Below are 12,108 nucleotides of genomic sequence, written 5' to 3'. Positions count from 1 at the left end.
GCTGGCAAGAGAGCCAAACTAGAAACCAGGAAGAAAAATTCATTCTCCCAAAGTGCCTCCTGCTGACAAGACTTAGCACTTTACCAGAGGGCAAAGAAGACATATTTCACAACAATCCCCTTCATTAGCACAGAGCCAGCAAAAATAGTGAAGTTGGAACTGAGAGATAATAAGTCAAAAACTGACCCAGGAAATAATCAGTGTTTCACCATTAGATATGATCATAGCCATAGATCTTAGTCAATGCCTGGGGCACCTGGGTGGCTCGGTCCATTGAGCGTCTGCCTTCCGCTCAGGTCATGATCTCTGCATCCTGGGATGGAGCCCCGCATAGGGCTCCGGCTCAGCGGGGAGTCTGCTTCTCCCTTCCTCTCTCTTTCTCTCCCTCTGCCCCTCCCCCCAGCTCATTTTCTTTCTCTCTCTCTCTCAAATAAATAAATAAAATCTTTAAAAAAAATAGATCTTAGTAGATGGCCTTTTTACAAATTAAGAAAGTATTCATCAAGTCCTAATTTCCTGAGAGTTTTTATCAGGAATGTATATTGAGTTTTGTAAAATGCTTCCTCTGCATCTATTCAGATGATCATATAGATTTTTCTTTTTTAGTCTGTTTATATGGTGAATTACATTAACTAAGTTTTTAATGTTAAATTGATGTTGTATTTCTGGTATAATTCCCAGTTTAGAACAATATATTAGTTTTTAAATATATATTATCAGATTTGATTAGCTAAAATTTTTTATGCAGTCTTGCATCTCTGTAGTTTTATTTTCTTCTAATACCTTTGCCTATTTTTTGTTTTAGGGTAATGCTAGCCTCATATAATAAGTTGGGAACTGTTGCTTCTTTTATATTTTGGAAGAGTTTGCATTGGAATTATTGGAATTGGATTTCTTAAAGAAAATTCAATCAGGAAGGCATCCGGGCCTGGAGTTTCTCTCTTGTTTTTCCTTATCAGTCTTATTAACTTTATCCATTTCTCAAAGGGCTAGTTTTTATTTTCATTGACCTCCTTTATTTTCTATTTTATATTTCATTGATATCTGCTTTTCTCTATTAATTTCTTCTGCTTATGTTTGTTTTAATATGCTCTTCTGTTGGCAATGGAGGTAACTGCTTTGAGATCTTTCTTTTCTAATGTGGTGATTTTAGTGCTGTAATTTCATTGTAAATACTGTGTTAGGTATATCTTATACATCTTTATTTTATTCAGCTGAAAATACTTTCTATTTTCTCTTTAAATTTCTTTTTTAAACCATTCCAAATATTTGGTTATTTTCCAGATTAATTTTTGTTGAGTTCTTAGATCTTTTGACTTATAGTCGCCATCCTATTTTGAAAATTTTTGGTCATTCCTTTGAATATTTTTTCTCTTCTCTCCCTCTCCTCTTTCCTTTGGGGACTTCAATTAAACTTATATTATTAGACTGCTTGAAATTGTCCCATACCTCACTGATGCTCTGATCATATTGTTTTTCAATAGTTCTTCTCTCTATATTTCATTTAGGTTTCTTCCATTGCTGTGACAGAATTTACAAATTTTCTGCAATGTCTAATTTGTTACTGCTCTAATCCAGTGAATTTTTCATGTTAGATATTATATTTTAATCTTTAGAATTTTGATTTAGGTGATTTCTTATCATCCATATTTCTCATAATGCTTATGATTTTCTTTACCTTTTTAAAATATAGGATATAATTAAAAGTAACTGTTTTAATGTCTTTGTCTACTAATTCTACTTTTCTGGGTCTTTGAATATTGACCTTTTTTTTTTTTTTTAAAGATTTTATTTATTTGACAGAGAGAGACACAGCGAGAGAGGGAACACAAGCAGGGGGAGTGGGAGAGGGAGAAGCAGGCTTCCCGCTGAGCAGGGAGCCCGATGCGGGGCTCGATCCCAGGACCCTGGGATCACGACCTGAGCTGAAGGCAGACGCTTAACGACTGAGCCACCCAGGCGCCCCGTGAATATTGACCTTTTAAATCCTAATTATGGACCTTGTGTTTCTGTTTCTCTATATGTCTGGAAAATTTTTTTAATTTTTAAATTCCAGTATAGTTAACATACAGTTTTATATTTCTTTCAGGTGTACAATATCGTGATTCAACAATTTTACACATTACTCAGTGTTCATCATGATAAGTGTTTTATGTCTGGAAATTTTTTATTCTGTAATGCACTTAAGTTATTTGGAAAGTTTGATCTTTCAAGGCTGCTTTTAAGCTTTTTTGAGTAGAACCTGATTAGCCTTATTTCTGCTGGTAGTTTTGTTTCACTACTGAGACAAAATCTTTATAAATACTCTACTTAATGCCCTGTATAACACAAAGGTATTCCACACTTGACGGTGGAAATATCAAACCATTAGCTCTAGTGCATTCCCAGGAGTGCTGTATTTTGATGTATTTCTTTAGAGAATTGGATCTTGTTCTGGTAGGCAGTTATGTTACTTCTGGATCAGCTTAATCAATCAACATCTTGTTTTCAGTTTCTTTATTATGTGCCTGATTAGCTTTACTTTAGGGCTAATTAAGCGCCCCCCACACCTAAACTGTGACCTTTTTGGATCTCTACTAAACGTCCCATATCTTCTTTACTTGAGAAGGTCAGAACTTGAATGATTTCTAGCTCTAAGCAAGTACTTGAAATATTTTTACTTACAGCCGCTACTTGTTATAATTGTTTCAGAACTTTTCTTTCCGTAGCCTTGTGGAAGTTTACCCTACACATTCACAAATTAGTGTATAGCCATTCACTCAAGAGGATCCCGTGTTGGGGCACCTGGTTGGCTCAGTCAGTTGAGCTTCTGACTTGGGCTCAGGTCATGATATCAGGGTCCTGGGATGAGCCTGGCATGGAGCCACCCACCCCTGTAGGATCCTGGCAAGAGAGCCAAACTTTATCTGTTCAGCAGTCAATTTTGTACTGTTAGTCCCTAACCGACTCTTTGTCCTTACCCTCCCTGAACCTACTTTAGCTTTACTCTTGGAAAATGCTTTGCCAAAACCTATTCTAGCATAATGACGTGATGAGTTTGTAAAGTCTGATTCAAAACATAGAGAAGTGGGAACCAGATTTGCCTAGGATGAGGAAAGTTTCACATAAAAAATTATATTTTAACTAGGTGTTTGATAATGAGAATGAATTTGTCCAGCTGAAGACTCTGAAGGAGCATGTGTGGTAGAAAGAATAAAGGCATAGGACTTAAGAGAAGCAACTAGAAAAATGTTCTCCCTTTCAAAAACATACATCATCTCATCACCCTTACATGAGGCCCCAAACACAATATTGTGGCTGGTTCAGTCTAGCAGATTCCCTGACTGAACTCTGATCCCGGGAGGAAGAGCAGAGACGACTTGCCTTTGCATCTGCCCTGCCTTCCTTCCCATCATCCTCTTCCTTCCCATCACCCCTTCTGTCCCATCACCCCCTTCCATCCCATCACCCCCTTCTGTCCCATCACTCCCTTCCTTCCCATCACCCCCTTCGTCCCATCACCCCCTTTCATCCATCACCCCCTTCCATTGCCGTTAACCCTTTTCCTTTCCATCTCACCTCTTCCCTTCCACCACTTCCCTTCCCACCCACTCCCCTTCTCTTCCATCACCTCCTTCTCATTTCCTTTCTTTTCTTCAAATTATTGTTTGGATTGGAAAGGCACATCTCTCATGCTAAGCTCATTAGGAAAAAGAACAAAGGAATGTTAAGGAAGAGCACTCAAGTCACAGCCTTTTGGTAAGCAGAGAATCCAAAACCATAGAGCAGTAGTGGCTTAGACTTTGCATTGACCCCCGGCTGTGCTGGGGATTTCAAAGACAAACTCAGTTTCCTCATACTGAAAAACAACAGAATCAGTCACCCTTTCACAGACTCTGCCTGTTTAGTCTCCACATTCTTTTTTCTCTAATGCCTCAGCTCCCAGGCATGGACTCTTTCTAGGTCCAAGACTAGCAGACTTTGTGGTTGATCTCTGATTCACCCGTAAGAGGCTTGCCTCAGGTCTCATCCAGAAGCTCTTTCCCTTGACGCAGCTTCTTTGCATTCCAGTAGTCATGGAACGCCACCAGGGGCCACGTGGTTGAAGTTCACATTTTTCAAAACTCCTAGACCATCAAATGGTGGCTTATCTGATGCAGGCATTTGAGAGTATAATTAGATAATCATGCCAGCCAAAGTGAAGAAGTGCTAGAAAAGAAGCAGAGGATGTGGGAGGAGGAAAACAGGAGAAGAAAACAGAGTGAGGAACAGAAGGACTAGGCTTTCTTGCCAACTGGGAAGAGATAATCCTTCCTGCATGACAGATGTGCAGGATAATTTATTAGTTATATGACCTTGAACAATTCACTTTATGGCTTCAAACCTTAGCTTCTTTATCTGCAAAAGGGGCATTGATACTATCTGTGCTCTATATCACACAAAAGGAAATACCTTTGCAAACAGTGTGGTGCTATTAAAGTATAGCTACTAATCTCTATCACTTCTCAGGAAGGAAGGCTACTTGCTGTAGCACCTTCCTCAGAGAATATTTTACTTCTTTATTCCTGAGGCTGTAGATCAAGGGGTTCAGCATGGGGGTGACCAGGTTATTCAGGATCTGGACAGTTGCATTGAGCCAGGGATTGGGGGTGAGCTGCAGGTAGATGAGGACCACTGGCATAAAGGAGAGGAGGATGGCAGTGAGGTGGGCACTGCAGGTGGAGAAGGCACGGCGTCTGCCTGCAGTAGACTGGATCTGCAGGATGGAGCACACAATGCAGCTGTAGGAGGTGAGGATGAGAAGGAAGCAACTGAGGGGCATGAGGCCCACACTGATGAACCCCACCATCTCCAGGGCTGAGGTATCAGCACAAGCCAGCTTCAGCATCACCGGGATATCACAGAAGAAATAGTCCACCTCGTTGGGGCCACAGTAGGGCAACTGGAAGGTGAGAGCGGTTAGAAAGGTGGCCTGAATGCAACCAAAAAAGGAGGTCCCCACGGCCAGGATGGCACACACTGTGTGGCTCATGGTCACCGTGTAGCGCAGAGGGTGACAGATGGCGACAAAGCGGTCATAGGCCATCGCTGTGTACGGGAAGCACTCCGTACAGCCCAGGAAATGGTAGAAGAAGAGCTGGGACACGCAGCCTGCGTAGGAGATGACCCGGCTGTTCCCTGAGAGGTAGAAGAGCATCTTGGCGGAACTCACAGAAGGGAAAAGTATGTCACACACTGACAGTTGGCACAGGAAGAAGTACATGGGAGAGTGGAGCCGAGTGGAGGAGATGATCGCCAGGGGGATGAGCAGGTTCCCCATAAGAGTGAAGATGTAGAAGCCCAAAAAACAGGACAAAGAGCATGCTCTCCAGATCCTCGGTGTGTGGGATGCCCAGCAAGATAAATTCAGTCACTACTGAGAGATTCCTCATAGCTGTGGGAAAGTCAGACCTCAAGAAGGAACCCAAGATACCAAAGTCCGAACACCAACATCAAATTATCAAGGTTTTTGCTGATGAGCGCTTTGGCTCTGTTTTTAACAAGCAATACCAGCATTCTTATGAATGGCAAGATGTATAAAAAAACATCAGGTAATAATAAATACCTCTTGTCACGGGTAATAAGTGCCTTACAATCAACCCCAACATAGGAGCTTTCAGGTCATAGAGTCACATTCAACATGGGGATTCCAATCATAAACTGTGGCAAGTAACACTGAAAAACATATCAAAGAGAATGACCAAGCCAAAATGAGTCACTCGTACACCACCCTACAACTGGGCAAAATTGAAGACAGCAAAGAGAAACAGACACATTCTGGGGGAGCAATGCTGCTGACAACCTGCTTCTTGTTACTAATTCTAATCACACCTGAATAGTGTCTCCAAACCATGCAAATTTCTGTGGGCTCTGGATCACCTCTCCTTGATCAAAAAAGGTTCTCAGAGGTCTGTGGTCCTTGCCTACAATCAGATATTATGTCATTCTGTAATCCTGTTCAACTTAAAAGTCTATTTCTGGAAAAAGAAGTTCCCACAAGTTCCCAGAAAAGCCCGTGTGTGTGGACCTGCTTTAGAGAGCAGATGAGAGGCAGAGGCTAATAGTGAGACACGAGCAGTAGCCTGGACACACTCACACAGTCCACCCCAGAACACAGTCACTTTGTCCAAAGTGTTGTAACAAGACCTCACCTTTACCGTCTCTGAGCAGAGCACAGAGTGCTCCAGCCAAAGGAGCTTCAGTTCCCCTACTTACAAAGAACTGAGTCTCATAGCGTTTGTACAATTAAGACTTGTACATACTCACTCTCCCTGGATTGCTTCCTTGGAAGTTTTCTCAGATTCCCTTAAGCCCTACTTGGGACACAGACATAGCTCTAAGGGAACAATTAGTTTTTCAACTCTATTTATCATCCAGCTATGAAATAATAGCAAAAACAGCATCAGAAAGGGACTTTCTAAAACAGGAAATATCTGCTCCTTCAAGCTCACTTACATGGTAGCATGAGTTCTAATTCTATCCCCCCCTTTTTTTTTTTGGTTGCCTTATACACCTTTAAGCCTTTGCTTATGATATCATCTGTCAATTGCTTTTGAAGTTATCTATACATTCATGTGACTATATAGTTATCTCTAATAAACATCACTATTCAAGGCAGAAACCTATCAGTTAGTAATTATTTATTATGCATTTCTTATCATTTTGTGTCCTTCAGGTCAGTACTCCTAAAGAGAAATATTTTTATACTGGACACATCCATAGCAGATGACCAGGATAGATAAAGGGGCTGGCTATAAACTTTTTCAAAATGACTGACAAAAATTATTGACGCTAACATTCAGTTAATCCATTGTAAACATTTACCATGAGCTAAGTGCTATGATAAATTTTAAATTCATGATTACATTTAATCTCCAATAGAAACCCTATAAAGTAGGTGGTATTATTTGACAAAGAAACTGAAAGGTAGGGGTGGCTCAGTCCATTAAGCATCCGACTCTTGATTTTGACTCAGGTCATGATCTCGGGGTGGTGAGATCGAGCCCCACATTAGGCTCCGCATTCAGTGCGGAAACTGCTCGGGATTCTTTCCCTCTGCCCCTCCCCCCTCCCCTCTCTCTTTCAGATAAATAAATAAAAATTTAAAAAAGAAACTGAAAAGTAGGGGTGCCTGGGTAGCTCAGTTGTTAGGCATCTGCCTTCGGCTCAGGTCATGGTCCCGGGGTCCTCGGATCAAGCCCCACATCGGGCTCCCTGCTCACCGGGAGGCCTGCTTCTCCTTCTCCCTCTCCCCCTGCTTGTGTTCCCTCTCTCTCTGTGTCTCTCTCTGTCAAATAAATAAATAAAATCTTTAAAAAAAATTTTTAAAAACTGTAAAGTAGATGAAATAGCTTGAGGAGTACACAGCTAGAAAGACACTGAACTGAGTCTCTAATTACCAACCCAATGCCTTTAAGCATTATGCTACGATGAATTCCAGAGATTTGAGTTTTGTAGCCAAACAGAAGCAGAGGTATAATGTGGTCCTCAAGTGTTTGCAGGGCTGGTGGCCTTGATATGTGCCACTTCATGTGACGACTCAGGAATCATGGGCAGATGTGGTACACACAGATTTATTTTCAGAGTAGAAAGAAAGGGTTTCATTATTAACAAATGTATGTAGATGAAATACACAGGCTTATGAAATGGTTAGCTCCTTGTTACTGGAAATATCCAAGGTGTAGAGAGAATCATCTTGTAAGTATACCGTTAAGAATATTCTCAATTTGGGGATGCCTGGGTGGCTTAGTCAGTTAGGCTGACTTTGGCTCAAGTCATGATCTCAGGGTCCTGGGATCGAGCCCCGCATCGGGCTCCTTGCTTAGCGGGGAGTCTACTTCTCCCTCTCCCTCTGCCGCTACCCCCTGCTTGTGCTTATGCGCGCTCTCTCTCTCTCTCTCTGTGTCAAATAAATAAATAAAATCTTTTTTCAAAAAAAGATTCTCAGTTTGAATGAGAAACTTGAATTCTCAGTTTGAATGAGAAACTTGAATTAATGCTCTTACTAATTCTGAAAGTATTTGCTTTTATTTATACTGCAAAACTTTTCGATGAAGGGTGCCTGGGTGGCTCAGGTCAGGATCCCAGCATCCTGGGATTAAGTCCCTCATCGGGCTCCCTGTTCAGCCGGGAGTCTGCTTCTCCCTCTCCTTCTGTCCCTCCTCCTGTTTGTGTGCTCACTCTTTCTCTATCTCAAATAAATAAAATCTTAAAAAAAAACCAAAACTTTTCAATGATACCGACCTGACAAAATAAAAGTGGAACTTCTATTTAATGTTGATAATTCTACCAATCCCTATGCAAAAGAAATTACAATATGACCATAGTGGTTACAAAAGTAACTATTATAATACCAAGACTGTTGTGAAAACATTTTTTAAAAAAAGGAGAAACATAGGTCATGGAGGGAGTCCAGGTGCTACTCAGACAGGGTCTCACCAGATGAGAATGGCCTGTTAAGATGTCTTAGTGAATAGAACACAGTTTTATTTTATTTTATTTTATTTTATTTTTAGACCACAGTTTTAATAGCTAACATTTCTTGTGCATTTGCTATATGACAGAATTGTGTTGAGTGCCCTACCAGCATTATCTCTCTCAGTTCTCACTAGAAATCTATTATGCAAGTAGTATTATTCCCCCCATTTCTAGTAGGAAATTTGGGCTCAAAGGGTTTAAGGAATTTAATCAAGGTAATAAAGTTGGTTAATGGTAGAGCTGTATCTTAAATTCAGGATAATATGACCCTTCCTTTTGAGTTATAAAGAAAAATGTTCATAACTAATTCTGACTTACAAATACTCATTCATAACTAATATCACCTTACTTCTGTGATTGCTTCAGTTTTCTGGGGCACTTTTATGTCCTTTTAATTAATTCTCTCAAGAATGTTGTAAGGTGGCCCTTATGAGACCCATTTTACGAATGAGGACGTTGGAACTCAGAGCAACTGTGACTTTCCTAAAGTTAGACAGTAGAAGAGCCCAGGCATTCCCAGGCTTATCCCTCTTTCCACTACATCATTCACCAGCTTCCAAAAATGACTCTATACAGACAGCAGCTGTCCTTGCATCAGAGAATTATTAGTAGACTCATTCTAGAGATTTCAAGGAGGCTTATGCATACCCTCATAGTCATTACTTTTTATTTGTATTATCTGACAAGATTATGGCCTTCCACTATGAGAGAGAGTGAGAGAGCAAAAGAGAGAAGCTTGTTCAGCTCATGTTCTGTTTCATAGGAATGAGTCCCAGAAAGTTCAGTAGATATTTCACAAGAGAACTGTCTCACTATGGTATATTTGCAGGGAAATTCGCCTTATATTGAAATCATCCTTGTTTTAATCAGAGAAAACCACCTGCCTTGTTTAAATACTTTTCCCTCTACTCCAGGAATTTAAGTAAGTCACTGGCATATTCCAGAAGCAACTGGATTCTCAACTAATCATTCAGCAGAACTTTCTGATTATAAATAGCAGGCATTCTTGGTCCAGTGACAGGTGCTTTATTATTTGTTGGCAGCACAGGGGTCTGGGGGGGGAATGGCTAAGCAAAAATTTCCTGTCTTACTGCAAAAACTCTGGGGAAGAATTGGACTATGAGACAAAATGGAAGAGAGCAGGATGATGGCTAGTTAAGGGGTGATAAATTTGTTAGGCTGTTATTTTTTCCTTTCCTTTCCTTCCTTCCTTTCTTTCTTTCTTTCTTTTTTTCTTTCTTTCTTTCTTTCTTTTCTTTCTTCCTTCCTTCCTTCCTTTCTTTCTTTTTCTTTCTTTCTTTCTTTCTTCCTTCCTTTCTTTTTCTTTTTCTTTCTTTCTTTCTTTTCTTTCTTTCTTTTTCTTTCTTTCTTTCTTTCTTTCTTTCTTTCTTTCTTTCTTCTTTTTCTTTCTTTCTTTCCTTTCTTTTTCTTTCTTTCTTTCTTTCTTCTTTCTGTCTTTCTTCTTTTTTTCCTTTTTTCTTTCTTTCTTCAGTGGGAAAGTGCTCAATTTCTTTGATTGACTTCTTGACAACTTAATGGTTTCTATGAAAGAGATGTAATCCACCTAATGGAGGAGTTAAAGTAATAAATGTAGGAATAAAACTCATATTTTCTACGTTTTTGGTGGCAGAGAGGTGGGAATGATAGAAATATCAGGGACTTGAACCCCTGGAATTCTCTTGAATGATTTGGTGTCCTCAGTCATCACCAATTCTTAAGTGATTTCTCATGCTTCTATCTGGTCCCCACTCCCATTATCATAGCCTGTAAACTGATGGGATATGTCAGGGAGCCACAGCAGGCTAGAATACTGGAACGGCTCCCGGATCAGAGAAAGCAGACAGATACCAGCAGGGAGATCATTAATCCAGCAGTTTCTAAGATATAGCCCCGTCTGCTAAGCAAACTAGAGTATCCAATTTCCATGGCATAAGCAGACAAGTAGGTCAAGGTTCAGAAAGAGTTAACTTTTATTAAGCAACAGATATCCTAGAAGATGCAGTAGAGCATCCATACAAAAGGAAATATATATATATACACACACATAGAGAGAGAGAGAGAGAAAGAAAGAAAACCCAAAGATGAAGAGAAAATCTTGAAAGAAGCCAGAGTGGGTGAAAACACCTTACCCATTAAAGAGAAGGAAGAAGAAGAAGAAAAAGAAGAAGAAATAGAACAAGAAGAACAAGAAGAAGGAGGAGGAGAAGAAGAAGAGGAAGAAGAAGAAGGAGAACAGACTTCTTGTCAAAAACTATACAAGCAAGAAAAGAGTGGAGTGAAATTATTAAAATGCTTAAGGTATAGGATATAAAATTCTTCCAGCAAAATTTTCCTTCAAAAGTGAAGAATTATAAACTTTCCCAAACAAAAATAAAAGGAACCCATTTCCAGAACACATGTCCTGCGAGAAATGTTAAAAGGAATCCTTCAGGAAGAAGGAAAATGATATAGGTCAGAAATTCAGATCAACATAAAAAAAGAGTGTTGGAGAGTAAATAAAGTGAAATAAATCTTTTCTCGTTCTTAATTGATTTAAAAGATAAATTTTAAAGCAGTAATAATAACAGAGCATTGGGAAATCATAATACATGGGTAAGAGAAATGAATGTCAGCAATGCCACAATGGGTGGGTGGGAGGGAGAATTAGGAAAACTCTGTTATATAAGGTGCCTGCACTACACATAAAGTCGCTTAGTGCTATCTGAAGATGGACTTCAGGCTAGTTTCAAATGTATATTGCAAATGCTAGGGCAGCAATTAAACAAATTAAGAAATATAATTGATAGGTTAAGAGCGGAGATAAAAGGAAATCCCAAAAATGCTTAATTCAAACCAGAGAAGGCAAAATAAGATGGAGGAAAAAAGCAAATGCAACAAATAGTAAACAGTTAAACATGGTAGATATAAATCCAATTACGTTAATAATTGCTTTAAATATGAATAAGTACATCAACTAAAAGAGATTGTCAGAGCGGATTAAAAAAAAAAAACAAGACCAAAGTATATGCTGTCTACAGGAAGCCTACTTTGAATATAAAGACGTATGTAGGTTAAACGTAAAGGGATAGAGAAACATATACCATGCTAATGCTAATCAAAAGAAAGCTGGAGTGACTACACTCATTTCAGACAAAGCAGATTTCAGAAGGAAAACCATCAGAGCTCTAGGTATTACATAATGATAAAAGGGTGAATTCTCCAAGAAGATCTAATAATCCTAAATGTATTTACACCTAACAAGAGAACATCACAATACATGAGGCGAAAACCAATGAAGCCAAAAGGAGAATCAATGCATGGAGTTAGCTCATTGCATGAGGTTTTTCTTGGTTTTCTTCTGGTCAATCAGATACTAGAAACACATGGCCTGTTTTTAAGGAAGCGACGGTTGAGCTGGGAGAAAAACAGCACATGCTAAATGATCCCCAGGGTGACCATGCTGGAACTGGGGAAGATCAGCTCTAGGCTTCATTAGTAAGCCTGTGTGCAGCAGGGTCCCCTGCCCTGGAGGTACTGGGCTTAGTGTGATGGGAAAATCGGGAGGCAGTGTTATCTGCCATCTGCCTCCTGGCCAAGTCTCTGCGGCCAGGAAATAGCTGCAGGGTGTGGACG

At 39.8% G+C, this 12,108-nt stretch overlaps 1 protein-coding gene across 1 annotated transcript; it reads right to left on the bottom strand.

Annotated features, from left to right (window-relative positions):
• Positions 1–4,477: 4,477 nt before the first annotated feature.
• LOC116645830 (olfactory receptor 149-like) lies at positions 4,478–5,411 on the bottom strand. The gene is given in 2 exon segments (XM_032426263.1): positions 4,478–5,326; positions 5,328–5,411. Coding segments are annotated over 2 exon segments (933 nt in total).
• Between the last annotated feature and the right edge of the window lie 6,697 nt (positions 5,412–12,108).

The sequence above is a fragment of the Phoca vitulina genome, unplaced genomic scaffold (assembly GCF_004348235.1).
Source record: "Phoca vitulina isolate PV1807 unplaced genomic scaffold, GSC_HSeal_1.0 scaffold34, whole genome shotgun sequence".
Classification (NCBI taxonomy): domain Eukaryota; kingdom Metazoa; phylum Chordata; class Mammalia; order Carnivora; family Phocidae; genus Phoca; species Phoca vitulina.
Note: the sequence above shows the minus strand (reverse complement) of the source record. Positions and strands in the feature narration are given on the sequence as shown.